This window comes from Dipodascopsis tothii, assembly GCF_038497935.1.
Source record: "Dipodascopsis tothii strain CBS 759.85 unplaced genomic scaffold V1510scaffold_6, whole genome shotgun sequence".
Classification (NCBI taxonomy): Eukaryota; Fungi; Ascomycota; class Lipomycetes; order Lipomycetales; family Lipomycetaceae; genus Neoaidaea; species Neoaidaea tothii.
Window position 1 is genome coordinate 322,494 of NW_027117990.1, and position 16,531 is coordinate 339,024.

The following is a 16,531-nucleotide window of genomic DNA, read 5'->3' on the forward strand; positions in this document are numbered from 1 at the left end:
TCAGCATACTTCATTAAGAGTGACATTTTGACTTTACGACGCGAATGTCACCCACGCACGCTCGGTAGCCGCGACGCTAACCATCTCGTACTAGGCGTAAATAATTGGACGTCGCGGGGACTATTTGCGTTGAAGAGACCTCGGACATCGCGGCCCGAAGACAAAGCTGGCAGCAGCATTCGATCTGGTAACTAGTCGTCACAGTTTGATCGGCCTTCAGCAACAGCGGCGTCGGACGAGCGCGCGCCAGCGTCACATCACATACTGGGCCGAGTAATTCAGGACGGATCGGACTTATATAGCGGCTCCGGCAAGCTAGAACCTGCCTGCTGCTGCTGGAAGTAACCAGAATGGATTCCAGCTCAGAGTTCGAGTCAGTGTCGCTGCAAAACTCGTCTATACGCGTGTTTTCCTGGGTGTTCCTGGTTGAACTCGTCGTGACTGGTATTGCCGCAATCTTCTTTCTGTTTTACTTCAACCGGATTATTGGCACAGTTTTCTCGCTGGTCCTGCGATGGTACACATGGCACAAGTACCGGGTATTCTTCGACGTCCGGTCTATGCAGTTCTCGCCGTTGGCCGGCCGTCTGTTTTTCAAAGATATCCGGTACATCGGCAGCAACGAGTCGATATTCGTCGTGCAAGGACATTTTACATGGCGTTATTGGCTCAACCGGACGCGGAAATCAGATTTCTTCGTGGACGAAAATAGTCGACTGAAAAACAATGCGTTACCTGCACGGTTTATGCTCCACTTGGAGGGATTGGAATGGTTTGTGTACAACCGGTCAGGAGCCTACGACGAGGTCCTGCGCCAATATCAAATGCCCAGACGGACAGACGACGAGGGCGGAGTACACGCGTCGTTTGCCTCTGGAACGTCTGGGACGTACTCGACTGGATTTTACGAGAAGAAGGGTCAAAATAATTCGGGAACAAGCGTGTCTGGGCCCTCGGAGCCTTGTGAGCGACCGGCGACTATGGACGAAAAAGCTCAGGTCCCGCGCGTCCAGACCTCCGGCTCGACAGCACCCGCGCTCCAAAAGTTGACCAACCAACTTCCCGCTTTCCTGCGATTTTTTCCTGTTGATCTGACGTGCAACACTGGGGGAATGGTCATAGGAAACGTCAACACGGCCACCGTGATGATTGGACATTTCACCTCAGCGGCCGGCTCTCTGGACGCACAGAAGGTGAGTTTTATTTGCGCACGCTGACAATGAGTCTCGTTCGCACCTAGATCGGTACAAAATGGTCTACGACTTCCGGTTGGTGAAGCCAACCATCCAGATCAAGGCCAATATGGATTACAAGGCCTCTGCGACCGAGTATCATGTGGCTAAAGGCGTTAATCTCACCAAAACAAGAGGGCAAAGCATCTGGAAAAGTCTTCTTGATCTGTTCAATATCTTGTCATTGCTGCCGAGGTTGAAATGGCCGTTCAAGCATCAGAGTGACACCAATTCATCGAATCAATACTCTGTGGACTCGGAAGGATGGCGAGGGCTATCTCGCTATATTGACTCAGACGATCTCGACCTTGAAAACGAGCTGGACACACATTCCGAATATGGAAAGTGTTCCTCAGTTGTCGACTGCGAAGAAGCCAAAGTGAAGTTTTACTACGACGACGTTGGCCTAGTACCTTCGACCATAACGAGATCTGCCAGCAGTGGTGAGCCTATGTATAATCAGCATCCAGGCAAAGAAGACTTTGCTCCCGAATGGGGTGCGGATATCACGCTCATCCGGTCGACGATTCAATACGGTCCGTGGGCTGACCGCCAGAGAATGATCCTGCAAAATGTGTTTTTTCCAGCTCTTTACAAGGACTCGCGACCTCGGCCGAAACCGCGACCAAATGAGCTCAGAGAGGCTACGGAATTCAAGGTCTTCATTGAGCTAGACGAGTCTACAATCTTCCGCATTCCCATACGAGAGCCCAGTAAAGACAACAAGTATCGTGAGACCGTCCGAGAGGCTGAGATGGCAAACATTGATCCCCCCCAGCGTTCGTTTGGCTGGCTCGAACTCAAAATGTCCGGCTTTTCGACTGTCTCATACAGCAGTGCAATTGTCCCGACTGAACGTGGTTGGCGGAACATGTTGTCTGTTGACCTCTCTCAGCTCGAGGTACGGTCCAGCGTTAACCATGACATCCTATTTATTGCGGACAGTCACCGAATACGCGCGGACCTTTCTAATCCCCTCAAATGGAACGGACTGCACACTTGGACCATCAACAACGAGTCATTTGATGGACAAGCGTTTGTTCTACGAGAGCACATCACCATATTCTCCGATATGGTCGCTGACTTTAGTTCTGGGCCTGCAGTTGCTTATGCGTCATTCACACCTCAGAGGATTCTTGCCAATCTGGTGTTCAACAATGTCGCTTTCTATTTGAACGTCAATGACTCGAACATCATTAACAATCCCTCCGATTTCGAAGACAACACATTTTTAGCGCTGAAAGGCTCACAAGTGAATGCTGAGGTGACTATTCCTCTGGACCAGATCCGACCTATCCACAATACAATTAGTTTCAGACTGTCGTCTGAGCTCGTTGATTTGGTACTACACGCCCCCCCATGGAACACACTCGAGAGCTTTATGATCTGTAAAGAGATGGGGAAGTTCTGTGGTGTGGTCCTGGACGGAAAGTATAGTTATGTCGTGTCCACGGGTCACTCCCTGAACGTTGACACTCTTACCATCGACTGCTCTGCGCACTCGGTATCCTTGATCGCATATGGATTCCTGATAAGATATGTGCTGAAGTTCAAGGAAAACTATATCGGTGAAAACATGCAGTTCAGAACTCTGGACGAATTCTCGAAAAACAAACCCACAGGAGATGAGAACTCTGGTACAGCTATTCCGAGACCGAAGACTGCATACAGTACTACGAACACTAACACGAACACCAACAATAACACCATAGTGCCAGATTATGTGAAAACTGAAACAGATATAGATGTTATAATGGGTGTGCACATTGACATGGGATTCTTGATATGCCCCTGCAACATCTACGATGCTGGCACTTACCTTAGACTGGATCTTGACATGTTCGATGTTGACTTGCGATTCACAAACTACTACATGGACCTGCAGACAGACATTTCACCGATCTATGGCTCCATCTGTGAATCATTCGACGACTCTAAAATCTTGACTATGACCAAAGAGGACATCTCCAACGATGGTGCCAAGATATTCATCGACGGCATACATGTGTATGGCCATCGCATGTTTGGCCTGCCACCTACAGAGCCGACGTATGTCTGCAACTGGGATTTCGATCTCGGCCTGATCTTTATGGAAGGCTCGCCGCTGTTATTGGACTCCTTGGCGTCAGCTGCGTCCTCTTTTGTTTTCACATTTGCGGACAGGGAGAATTCACTGATTGTCCCAGAGCCCATCATATACGACGTTACCATGCTCAGACTCAAGGTTCCCTCAGTGAGGATCCTCATCCACACAGAGAGCTCGACGTTGAAGGTTTTGCTAGATCCCATTGCTCTCACGTTCAATGATCACGCTAATGACCGATACTCCGCAAGGATATCCTTGAAGATAGCAGAGTGCAGCTTCTTGGCCGTGGACCGTATACATACAGAAACGTGCGTGGACATGCTCCCGGACGCATCCTCAACAAGCAAGCTCAAAATGCATGCGTACCTTCGTACGTCGATCTATATCACAGACTTCACGCAGGAGAAAAATTCGGGCTACCTGCGAGACATGCAACAGCTTCATTTGAAGTCGCACGATGCACCCTTTGGCAGAAGTACCTATTTGGAGCACCCAGGATATTTTGACGACTTTGACGAGAAGCTGTCAAATGACGGAGACACTGTCTATGGGCCATCGTTTGGGATTCACAAGCCCTTGAACCCGACGCTGCCGCTTCCCACCATGCCGAAGGCACTAGGTAGCTCACTCCACGATCGTTCTGACAATAGCTTTCAATCTTGATCATTCCCAATGGCATTCGAACAGCTCGTCTTCTAGCTTGAGCAATAAGTCAACGTCGTGAGTAAGACTGTTGGGCCGTTTCTAACACCAGATCTGTTATTCATCATGATCTATCGAAGCCCAGCGTCCAGTCCCGAAGCAGCATCGGTGAGTACCTCTAGAGCGTAACACTAACGGAAGATCCTATGGACCTTTCATTCCAGCAGTCGTCCTGTGAGATCAATTTGAAGCTGAGCGGATCGTTCTTGGCACCTCTAGCGGCTATCGTGGCTTTCAAAGACTTTGAGGATCTGCGACGTGCCTTTGACACGAACCGCTATGAGAACTCGGATGCTCCCTCGACTAGCGATGCGCTCAACTATCACCCAAACATAGACAGCAACACCTCTTATGATAACCTTGTCGTCGAGTTTCGCGGCGGTATAACCGGCTTCGTGGTTCCCTCGATACTGGAAAAGATTGTGGAGATTCAAGATGCAATGAGCTGGACAGTAAGTTTATGTCAATGGAGCTAGATTCTAACGCCCAGAACCTCAACAACCTCATCAACTCCCTTCAAATCGACGTTCTCGAGAGACTGCAGGCAGCTTTGAATCCGCTCTCGAAGGTGGTCACTGTGCAGGCCGTCATCCCGGGTCTCCATGTATCATACGGAGAGATCAACAATGTTTTACGACACAACGCGCTTGATCCTCCACAGTTCATGCCGAAAGACCATCTTGAGATGGAGGCAAAGAACGTTTCTGTTGTGCTACGGATTGTCGACAAGGGCGTGAAGTCAGACGGCACCACTGCCCAGCTAGGCAGAGTCGATCGAGCGATCAGCATCTACTGCAACTTTTTCCTGTTCCACCTGGCAGTGGTCAAAGGCGTGGACACAACCGAGCCCAAGAAGCCCAAAGACTACTCACTTTTTGCCAATCCTATCGAGATGAAGGTCGAGCAGCTGGAGTTTTGGAACCAGAGTGCGGCAAAGCAGGTACTGTCCCTACGTGTCAAATATCTTGGCTCGGTGATTGCGAGCAAGCATTTGAAATGGCTTCTGGACTCGTACGATGACTTCTATCGTCCGATCGAGAGATTCATCACGTCCTCGACGCAGATTGCAGAGAGAACTTCCAAGAGACTGCAAAACTTCATCTACCTCACGGCGATCGCGTCGAACGACTACCGCATCGCACATGATCCTCCGTTCCTCACGAGACCAGCATATATTCTGCGATCGTCAAAGGCGCATATTCGGGTCAATGACAGCTGGAAATTGATGTCGCGGATACGGCATATTATTCGGTCCATCCCGCCAGACATCTATTCCCAGATCGACGCAGATATCTCGCCGACGTCCAAGTTTGTCGCACCGCCAGACTCTCGCGAGCAAGTGATGAGAATCTTCTCGAACTGGCGGTCGTGGGAGCTATTCGATTTGAAGAAGAGCTACTTGTTTGCGAGAGTGTTTGACGGCAAGAGCAGAATCGAGACACCGGAGCCGTCGTCCCATCACTTTCTGATTGACGTCGAGACCATTACCGCGCATATCTCTGGAGGACAAGAGCAAGAAGACTACGCCACAATCTCATATCTCTCGTTCAGTTTCGTGGCGGAGAACGATGAGGTAGCAAACAATGACTTCTCGAGGGACAGCATTGGAGAGAGAGCATACTCGTTGCGTTCGACAAGAGAGCCACTCAAAAAGATCACTGGATCGTTCGGCTGCGATGACATTGTGACCAACTTTAGCTGGACGTCCTTTGACCTGTGCGAGATTATACAGGAGTTTGTGGACTCTCGGGCTGAAGCGGAACCGCCGAAACCAGAAGCGGTCGTGGTCTCGTGCGCTGAGAAGGCCAATGAAGCAAGACTGTCCATGGTTCATGTTGTGATCTCTGTCAGATCGATATTGACTACCATGAACAGCAGGCACATTGTGCTCCAGGCATCTACTCATGGGTTCGATACGAGCGTTGTCGCAAACATCGCAAACCCTCATGTATACTCGTCCGTGGTTATGAGATTAGCATCGCTCGAAGTCGACATCATCTCTCCTGATCTTGGTGACAGACGGATCGCGGTCCTAGGCATACAGAAGCAAACCGTTAATGGCTCGACTGACAGTCTGGTAAACTTCATGGAGGCCAAGAAGAATTTCACGATGAGTATCGAAGACTTGCTAGTGGAACTACCCATGAACAGTATAGAAGTCTGCAAAGTCGTTGAGAAGATCTTGGTGTACGAGCTGGAGAAAGTGAGGAAGATGCTGAAGCTTGGTGACATATGTGGGTCGCAGTCTACCGGCGAGCCAGCGCAAGATAACGGATCTGAACAGACCTCACTGCTCGGACTTTCTCTCGAATCGCTCGAAAAGGTTGATTTCTTCGTCGAATTGACAAAGTATCGCTTCAGTTTTGATATCCTGCCTTCCCTGATTTACAGAGTCACTGGTGCTGGCTTTGAGATTTACTTCCGGTCTCCGATTGCGCACGTTGACATTCTAGCCCTGGAGGCTGGACAGCAGGTTCACGAATTTTGCCGACGGACAAAATCCCATCGCGAGTCGACCATCACCAGTGTCCAGTTCCCCAAGGTTTCGGCCTTGGTGCGTACAGAGAGATGCTCCGACCACCACACTTTAGTCGAGACCAGGATTATAGTTGAGACTATGTGTCTGAACGCTTTCTCGGTTCCTGATCTTGCCATCGCGCTCGCAGGTGATACTATACGGTCAGAAGCAAAGATTGCCAGAGACTGCATCAGCAAGATCTCCAATATTGTGCGGACTGTCTGTACTTCTGGGGACGAGGCTGTGGTCAAGCCCGAAGTCACAGAGCTGCGTCCGACCAAAGCCCCGGACCTTACCATCGAATTCAAGGGCGCAGTCTTTCTGGAGTCGTTCATCATGAAGGCTGCGTCGTCGGACGCGCAGTTGATATTATCGATCGAGAATATCAAAATGGAGGCAGAGTCGCAAGACCTGGTACCGGTATTCTATACTAAGGACGAGCCTCTATGTTTCGCATTTGCTGCCGCGTTCCCTCTCATAGCGATCGATGTTCAACAGAGTCTTCTCAAGAATGGAGCATTCCGCCTTTTTGAGATGCGTGTTGGCATGGAGTACCGCACCGGAAGCGGCCAAGATGAGACGGATACCCATGTCAGTGTTGTGAGCGAGTACATGAGATTCTTCGCGTCCCCTCACAGTTTGACTAGCAGTGTACAGATCGTGTCAAAGGTAGAGGAGCGGATTGCCAATTTCGAGATTCCCGAGGAGTTCCTGAATCTGAACAAGCACAAGGAGGATGCTGCGCTCGAAGACAGCTCGAACGCCGACGACGAGAGTCGGCCGAAGATCAGCGCGCTCGACAGCATCTTCAAGGTGTCGGTGAAGATTCAGATCAACAACTCTCGGTTTGTGTGGATCACAAACGATGGAGGCAGTTTCGACAGCGTCAGCTTCGTTGTTGGCACTGAGACTTTCTCGATCATCTCGAAGGGCAAAGGGACAATCAAAGCCAGCGTGCGCTCGTTCTATATGGACGCGCATACTTCGGCTTACTTCAACAACGAGCCGGTCGGACCGCAGTCGATGACGCGCAACACGGCATTTATGGACGAGATCTCGTCTGTTGTCTCGTTGAACTATATCGACAACCACAGAGTCCTCGGCCTGCATCTCCTGGGTACCGAGCTGAAGATCAAAGTGTTGCCGTCCTCTGTGCGCATCTTCCACGCGATTGCTTCGTCATTCTCCCGAACGTCGACGGCAATCTCAGAAAGGTATACAGTGTACAAGGCGAAACATCAGAGCGCGCCTCCGAAAGCGGAACCGTCAGGCTCTCAAACAGAGAACCCGTCGCAGGCGTTTGCGTCGTTTTTCACTTCGGCAAATCTCAGAGCGGACTTCAATGGTGCGACGATCGAGCTCATCGGAAATACCAAAGAGAAGTACGCGGACAACTCGATGGCTCGCTCAGCAAACTCTACACTGGAGAAGCCGATTGGCTTCGACTCCAGCGGAGACCTCCGTCCCGATACTGCAAAGACGGCCGTGGTAGCGACCTTGCATGTTCCAGGCATCAGGCTGAAGTCTGATTATGTCCTTATAGAGGGCAAACCCCCTTCCATAACCGCGGAACTGTTCGTCGAATCCTCGGTCAACACGCTATATCCCTGTCTGATGCCCATCGTCATGGAAATGGTCAAGAGCTTCCAGCACGAGATCAGAGAACCCAAACGTGAGTATCTCACGCAAGAGCGGCCAGATAGACGTGCGCCCAAGACCGTCCGGCCGACCAAAGATGTCAAGAACGGGTCTCCGGTGGACATTCTGAGCACTGTCGAGCTGCATATTGGCGTTCGGATTGCTCGCCAGGAGTTCACGATGAGCTGTAATCCGATCGCACGGATCGAAGCGACAGCGGCGTACGATGATCTCTACATCACGATGACGACGTTCAAGAAGCCAAGCGGACCCAAGTACTTCTCGGCCGCGGTCTCAATTTCGAACTTCAAGGCCTCTCTGCAGCACATCTACTCCCGCGAACTGAGTGGCTCGTTGTCCATCAAGCAGGTCGGCTTTGCGGCCGTGTCGGAGAGCAAACGGAGCAGAGAGACAGGCCTTTCGATCGCAGGCAAAGTCGACGAAGTATTCTTGGATCTCAACGTCAAGCAGATTCACGACCTGCTTCTGTTCCAGGACATTTGGTCGCCAAACGAAATCCTGAGCTCGATGCCCGTGATGAAGAGGAGAAAGACAGCGGACGAGAACTTTGACATCCTGGTGCAGAGATATCGTCGGGTGTCGTCGACTCATGCGTTTCCCTGGAACATCAGCTTCGAAATTGCAGATGTCAAGGCCAATCTCGACCTGGGCCAGTCGTTGGGCAAGGTGGCGGGCCAAATCGACAAAGTGTGGCTCGCTTCCCGGAAGTCTTCCGACTGGGAACAGAACCTGACGTTTGGCGTCTGTTCGACCATTCTGACGGCTACCGGACGACTCGGTGGCCATCTGGAAGCAACGGCGATCGAGGCGCGTTCGGCCATAAGATGGGAGGCTCGGGACGACGGCAAGTTTGGTGTCCCGCTGGTCCAGGCATCAATCGGAGTCCGCAAGTTCAACGCCAAGTTTCTGTTCGACTACCGCATGTTTTTGCTCGCGTCGATGTCCAGGATCCAGTTCACCATGTTCAACCAGCGCCCCAGCGCAGACGTGTCGGACCGTTTGGTCTGCAAGGGTGCCGGGGAGTACCTGAACGTCTACCTCACGGTGTTTGCGCCGTCTACGATCCTGTCGATCTACAACGCGATCGAGCGACTGACGCAGGAGAGAATAGCGGCATACCAGGCCGTGCTGCGGGACTCAGAGAGATTCAAGCCGGCTGCGGAGCACAAGCACGGCGCTGCCGATAACGACGTCGTCGCAGAGAGTGTGGTGGAGTCCACCCGGCTCAGCGCTGAGATCGACGTCTCCATCAGCTCGGTCGTGATCAACGTGTTTCCCAGCACCATGGCGGACACCGAGGTGTTCCGTTTGGAGGCAACAAACGCCTTCGCCCGGTTCAGCATCAACACCGAGGAGTCCAAGCTGTTCAGCAACCTCGAGCTCATGCTCGGCCAGCTGCTGATTGCGCTGTCGACCATCAAGCGTGTGCACAGACAGACAGACTTCAACGACATCCTGGTCGAAGAGTTTGTGCAGGTCACCAGGGAGGCCAAGGGCGGCACCATCATCAAGATTCCTGCCGTCCACGTCAACATGAAGACCTGGCAGCCCGTGATGACCATGGACGTCGAGTTCATCTTCCGCAGCCTGTTCGAAGGACGCGTCGACGTGGGCTGGAACCTGGGCTCGATCAACTTCATCCGCGAGATGTGGAACAACCACGTCCGGGCTTTCGGCGCCAGAAAGTCCGCCGTCCAGGCCGCGTCCACCGCGTTCAGTTCGGCAACAACGGCAGCCACCGGCTCGCAGTACGTCTACTACACTCCGCCCAAGCTCCCGGACTCGAACGACATCGAAATGAAGCTCAAGGACGTCGAACTCAACAACATGTACAAGTACATCGCCATCGAAACGCCCGTCATCGAGACCCCGCAGCTGAAGGACATGGGCGAGGCTACGCCCCCTGTGGAGTGGCTCGGTCTCAACCGCGACCGACTGCCGGGCATCATCCACCAAGGCGTCATGATTCCCCTGCAGTCCATGTCTAAGAAAATAGGTAAGCCCCGCACTTTTAAACCCCGGACCTGAAACTGACCTTCCAGAAACTGCCTACACAAATGTACTTGGAAATGCCTAAGCAGGCGCTACTCCACCCTTACTCTTTAGGGATTGATTAATCGTACGTTACCCCTTTATTTACTGCATTACAGCACTACCTGCATACTTGGCGCGACAATTTAATGGCATTCATATTTGTGTTAGTCTCTTACGATGTGCTTAGACTTTGTGTTGATTGATCCATAATTCAATTTATATCTTTTTACAAAATGCCGTGCGGGTGATAGCCGAACAACGTCAGGAACGCACATGTCGCGCTACGACAAACCCAGCCATTACTTTTGGGGACCCTTTGCATGTCTGCAAATTAGGCAATGCTGAAGACGCCCTTGAGGTTTCTGAGCAGAAGCCACTCGTCGCGGCTGACGTCATCGCGGAAAGCAGGGTCCTTGAGCGTGTCGATCGACGAACGCGAGATCTCAGAGTAGAGCGTGTCGGTCTCGTCGACGTGGCGGCCCCACGTCGGCTGGTTGGACGGCGTGTCGAGTCTCATGGCGACACCGCCCTGGGCCTGTCCCTTCTTGACAATGTCCACGTTCTTGTGGTTGACCTCCAGACTGACGACCTTGCCGAGCTGGAGCACCTGTCTCATCTGGGTGGCGGGGTCGATGCGCACGGTGGCGATGGGCGTGCCCAGACGGACACTGCCCTCGACGACGTCCACGCCGATGATCATCGGGTTGCGCTTGTTGATGACCTTGATCGTGTTGAGCACGCAGGGGAACACGGCCTGGCCCGAGTTGGCCTTTCTCTTCTCCTCGAGAAGCTGCTTCTGGTAGTTCTCGAAGGCGTCGAACAGATGGTAGATGATGTCGGCGCTGAAGATCTTGATGCCCTGCTCCTCGGCGTACTGCTCGGCCTCCTTGTCGATCTTGACGTCGAAGCACAGCATCACGGCAAACTCCTTGGCCTTCTCGAGCATCGTGGTGGCCTTCATGACGTCGCGCTTGAAGACGGGGCCGATCGAAATCGACATCACCGGGATCTTCATCTGCTTGAGGAAGTCGAGGAGAGCCTCGAGCGAGCCCAGCGTAGACGCCTGGACGCACACGCCGCGGCCCGACTTGTCGATGGCGTCCTCGAGACCGGTCAGGTCCGACATGACCTCGTCCATGAGCTCGTCCTCGTCGTCGTCCGGCCCGACCAGTAGCAGGCGCGAACCAGCGATAGCCTTGTCGAGGTCGTTGGCGGCGATCTTGACACCGAGCGCGGCCTTGACCTCCTTGTGGTGCACGTACGCCGACTTGATTCTCAGCTCGCGCAGCGGCTGGGGCGTCAGGAGCGCACGCACGTTGGTCGCGATCGGACCGTTCATGCCGCACAGCACGACTCGATCGCCCTCGCGCAGGATGCCGTTCGACAGCACGACGTCGATCGTCATTCCGAGACCCTCGATCACCTTGACCTCGAGAATCGTGCACTCCAGCTCGGACAGGTACATGAGCTTGTCGCTCATGCGCGTCTGCGTGAGGTCGATCAGGAGCTTGAGCAGGTCCGGAACACCCTCACCCGTAACGGCCGAGGTCGGCACCAGCGAGACGTTGCGCGCGAGGTTCTTGTTCTTGTAGTAGAGCTCCGAGTTGAGACCCTGCTCCGCAAGCGCAACCTTGGTCTTCTGCACGCGGTCCTCGAACTCGCGCTGCACCGTCTTGGACTGCTTCGAGAGCGAGTCCTGGACGCCGTTGTCCGGAATGCTCTCCCAGCCGTACAGACGGTCGATCTTGTTGAGGGCAACGACGAAGGGCGTCTTGCGCGAGCGCAGGAGGCGGATCGACTCGAGCGTCTGCTGCTCCAGGCCGTGCATGATGTCGATAACCAGGATAGCGATGTTGCACAGCGACGAACCGCGCGACCGCAGGTTGGTGAACGACTCGTGGCCGGGCGTGTCGATGACGAGCAGACCGGGCACGTTGAATACCATCGAGTTGTCCTGGTTGACGACGGCCGTCTTCTGCTTGATCGCATCGATCGGGAAGTACGTGGCACCGATCTGCTGGGTGATACCGCCGGCCTCGCCCTCCTGGACGTTCGTCTGACGGACCTTGTCGAGCAGCTTAGTCTTGCCAGTGTCGACGTGGCCGAGAATACAGCAAATGGGCGAGCGCAGATCGTCACGCGATCTGGCGGCCATGGCCTTGTCGATGCGCTTCTCGCGCGTCGCCTTGGCCTCGAGCTTGCGGCGCTGCTCCAGAGCCTTGGCCTTGGCGGCAGCCTCGGCCTCGGCCTTCGCGGCGGCGGCAGCCTCGGCCTTGGCCTTGGCAGCAGACGTGTCCTGCTCCGACGCCTTAGCCGAGCCGTTGGCGGCCTCCTTGGGCTTGGAGGCTCCGTTCTCGTTGTCCGAGTCGAGCAGCTGCTCCCACGACTCTTGGATGTCCTCGGCCTCGTTCTCCGACAGCGCAGCGTTCTCCCAGGAGTCGATGGGCTCGCCGTCCTCATCGGCGTCCTCCTTAGCCGCGGGCTCTGTCACGGACTCGGCCGCGGGTTCGGCCACGGCCACGGGCTTGGCAGCAACGGCCTCGGGCTCGGGCGTGTCGTCCTTGTCGCTGTTCACGCTGAGCTCGGATATGCTCTGCGACAGCTTGGACTCTGTGTCGTCGTCGTTCTCGTTCGCGCCGGCGCTGGCGCCCTTCTTCTTCTTCTGGTAAACAGGGCGCTTCTTCTTGGTGTCGCCCTCGCCAGAGAGACCAGCAACGACGATGCCAGCGTCCTTCATCTGCTGGATGCGCTTCTGTTGCAGCGCAATAGCCTCCTTCTGCTTCTTGCTCAGAAGCTTGCCCTCCTTCTTGAGCTCCTCGCGCTTGAGACGCTCCTTCTCCTTCTTCTTGGCCTTGGCCTCCTCCTTCAGCCGGGCCTCCTCGGCGGCCAGGCGCTCCTCCTCTTCGATGCGCTTGCGCTCCTCCTCCTCGGCCAGGCGCTGAGCCTCCTCGGCCTTTCTCTGGGCCTCGACCTGTCTCTCAAGCGCCAGCAACACCGCGCTCTTCTTCTTGGGCTTGCCGTCCTTGCTCTTGCCGGCCGGAGCGGGCGCAGGGCTGGCCGCCTTGGTCTCGGCCGCAGCGGGAGCTTCCGCCTTGGCAACGGCAGCAGCCGGCGCGGCTGCACCAGCACCTCCAGCAGCCTTCTTGCGCTCCATCTGTCTGTCAGCCCGGCCCGACCCGCTTTACCACGCCGCACGTACCTGCTGCTTCTTCCGGAGCTTCTCCTTCTCCTTCTTCTCGCGCTCCTTCTCCTTCTTGCTCTGCACCAGTCAGTATTCGTTTTGCCGCGGGTGCTCACCTTCAGCTGCACGCCTGGCTCGGCCGGATCAGCCGCCGCAGCCTTCGGCTGTGCCTTAGGGGCCGGCTCATCCTCGCCCGCGGACTCATCGTCCGATGCAGCGTCATCCGCAGCGGGGGCAGCGGCCGGCGCAGGCGCCGGTGTCTCCTCCTCCGGCTCCTCGCCGATCTGGATGGCACCGTTCGTGTCGGCGGCCAGGTCCTGGTCTTCTTCGAAGCCGGTGTCCCAGTAGTCGTCGTTCTTCTTGGACTTCTTATCCCTGCGATCGTCAGCGCCGTCCAGACGACCGCCTGTCGCGCGCCGATCCCACACGATCAGGCCACGCCCAGCGGGGGGCTGATGGCCGGCACCAGACCGGGCAGTGGCGACTGCATAACTCCGCTACTTACTTCTTCCCCATGGTGTCTTGTTGTTTTAGCGCACGGTTCGATCAAGGGGAGCTGAACGCAGGTTCAGTAGCGATGTAGATAGCGAAGCTGATCTCAAGACCGCTTCCGTAAGTGTGCTTCTGGGGTATCCGCAGGGGACGGAAGCAATCGGTGGACAAGTCGCGAGACTATGGTTGGTTTTTCATTTTTTTTTTCGAGCGTTGGCAGGTGCGTGATTACCCGGCCGTGGTGCGGCGCGCCGGATCGGCGCCAGCCACGGCGCCACAGCGCCGTCCGGGGAAGCATCGAGCAATACTGTACATTCGGCACTATCTTATACACTATACAGCCAGGTCCGCCTGGACCGGCACCGGTTGCGCCAGGGAAAACAAGTATGGTACAGAGCAAGGCAGCTAGACGCAGAGCTGCATGCCGTCGACCGAGTCGAAGGCGGGCGTGGACTCGCGGTCCTCAAACGGCGCGATGGACGGTCGCGTCTCGTGCTGATCCGTGCGGTCGTAGATGTCGTCGAGCGTGCGGCGGAGGCACTTTTTGCGGAACACGGTAGTTGGGGCCGAGATCGAGAACGAGGGGTTGCACGAAGACACGGTCTTGCGGGCGCGGTAGAGCGGCTCGTACGCGCGCAGCTGGAAGACGGTGGTGTCGTCGAGCGCGACGGAGAAGCGCTTGGACTGGACGAACTGGATGGCCTGGATGACGTCCAGGCCGGAGCGCTCCATGACGTACGAGATGGCAAAGGCAGCGCTGCGGTCGTTGCCGGACTCGCAGAAGACAAGCGTGGCGCCGCGGCGGCGCGCCGCGTTCTCGTCGATCTTCTGGCGCGTGTGCGGGAAAAACTTGACGTAGTCGTGCGGGCCGCTGACGGGCACCGGGTAGAACTCGACGCCGGCCGGCAGCTCCGGGCGGAGGCCGTCGAGGGTGCCGCTGGCGGCGACACCGAGCAGCAGCGTGATGTTGTTCGCCTCCAGGAACGCCGGATCGAGTGCGGCGGACATGGGCCCCAGCCACAGGTGGTCGTAGAGCCGCTGGGCGAAGCGGGTGTAGTCGCTGCGCCACTCGGCCAGGATCGCGGGATCGTTCAGGAAGCACGGCGGCACGACCGTTTTCGGGTGCGCAAGACCAAACGAGCGCTCGAGACTGGGCACGGCGGCGGGCGCGGCCGGCGTCATGGCGGATGCGGGCGATCCGGTCGGGACAGTCGGCGGACGCAGCATTGTGGGGCCGGGGGGGGGAGAGCAGACCCGGCCGGCGGGCAATATATATTCACGGATCAGGCCTGCCTGCCGTGATCCGAAACGACTCAAAGGGGAACCCGATGAGATGCAACGGGTAAGGCTGGGTGACACTGCTCAAACAGGAAAAAGCAGGGTTGGGGTTGTCCAGCCTTCCGGTGTCGGGCAGCTCAGCCCCCCGCGCCACGCAACGGCGCTCAGCCACATCGCGTGTGTATAAATTCGCGCGAAAATTTTTCTTGTTCCTCAGACTTTACCCAGGACGCCCTTGTTGGCCCGCCGGCGTCTACTCGCCGGTCTGCCGCGGCGTCCCGGAAGAGAATCCCGATGGTGTATCTCCGCTCCTAGAGACTCGTCAAGGACATGAGCGGTCGTAAACTATTCGTACATTTGCCGCGACAGCGGCTGTCTAGAGGTAGCGGGTGACGCCCCTGGGCGCGACGCTGCACGCGCCTGCACGTAGCCGCGGTGCCTCCGTACGCGGACGGCCGCGAGCCGCGCGCGGTCACGTGCTCGGGCGGGCGGCCCCACGGCGGTGCGGCGCGCTGTCAGGGCTGTCACTCGCGGGCGCGCGGAGCTGCAGCCCGCCGGGCATGGCTAGGCGCGTGTTCTATTAATCGCGGGTGCATGCGGCGTCGCGCGGGAGGACTAGCCCAGGAACTGCATTCTGCGCCGCACGAACTGCGGCTCACGCGCCACCCGCGCCCGTGGCGCGCGTCGCCGCCGGACGACCCACCGCACCGCGCTCTGCGCGATAGCCCGCCTGGCTAGCGCTCGTGCAAGCTACGCGAGAGCACGAGGCTTGCGCGCGGTGTGCCGCCGCCGGCCGTGGAGCGCGCCGGCGCCGCCGCTGCAAAGCGCGACTCTGCGGCCACGGGCGCGGGGAGGGCTTATCACTGCCCGGACGAGTATCGGCGATGGCTCCGAGACAGCTTGAAGCAGCTAGCACGTCGCCGGCGCGCGTGCGGCAGCCTGGCGGGAGCGCTAGGCGCCGCGCGCCCTGACCGCTCGTATATGTGGGTTATCCGCCGGTACTGCATGCGGACGCTGGTGCCCGTCGGCGCGCTCGTTCTAAGGCGCGCCGCGTGATCCGCTCCGCAAGTGCAACAGCGGGCGCCGCGGGCGCCCGAGCCGACCGTGCCTGGACGGGCTAAAGGTGGGCGAGCGGCGGTCCCCTTGGCCTAAGCCATTCCGGCCGCGCCTTTGCAGCTAGCACCGGCCTACAAACAAGCACACGCGCGCTGCGACAGGCCGCGGCGGCCGCCCAGCTGCGCGGCGCCGTGGGCAGGCGCTACGTGCGGCCGCGGCGCGGCCTGGCTCGCCGGCGACCGCGCGCGTCCGGCGCCGACCCTGCCCGTGGGGGGCGCGGCCGCACCTGCGCC

The 16,531-nt window shown here is 56.7% G+C and overlaps 3 protein-coding genes across 3 annotated transcripts; 1 reads left to right on the forward strand and 2 right to left on the reverse strand.

Moving 5' to 3' along the window:
- Window positions 1-141: 141 nt before the first annotated feature.
- Window positions 142-10,463, forward strand: V1510DRAFT_428846 (uncharacterized protein). The gene is made up of 7 exons (XM_066935289.1): window positions 142-1,193; window positions 1,225-3,937; window positions 3,969-4,038; window positions 4,073-4,128; window positions 4,162-4,472; window positions 4,511-10,193; window positions 10,240-10,463. The coding sequence occupies exons 1-7, from the start codon at window positions 351-353 to the stop codon at window positions 10,272-10,274; spliced, it is 9,711 nt and encodes a 3,236-aa protein (XP_066790568.1). The 5' UTR covers window positions 142-350; the 3' UTR covers window positions 10,275-10,463.
- Window positions 10,420-14,135, reverse strand: V1510DRAFT_412756 (uncharacterized protein). The gene is made up of 4 exons (XM_066933125.1): window positions 13,918-14,135; window positions 13,529-13,787; window positions 13,431-13,490; window positions 10,420-13,385 (listed from the first exon to the last, which is right to left on the reverse strand). The coding sequence occupies exons 1-4, from the start codon at window positions 13,926-13,928 to the stop codon at window positions 10,563-10,565; spliced, it is 3,153 nt and encodes a 1,050-aa protein (XP_066790569.1). The 5' UTR covers window positions 13,929-14,135; the 3' UTR covers window positions 10,420-10,562.
- Window positions 14,136-14,201: 66 nt separating this feature from the next.
- Window positions 14,202-15,223, reverse strand: V1510DRAFT_412760 (protein-tyrosine phosphatase-like protein). Its single transcript, XM_066933126.1, has one exon. It carries the CDS (start codon window positions 15,129-15,131, stop codon window positions 14,310-14,312), a length of 822 nt encoding a protein of 273 aa, XP_066790570.1. The 5' UTR covers window positions 15,132-15,223; the 3' UTR covers window positions 14,202-14,309.
- Between the last annotated feature and the right edge of the window lie 1,308 nt (window positions 15,224-16,531).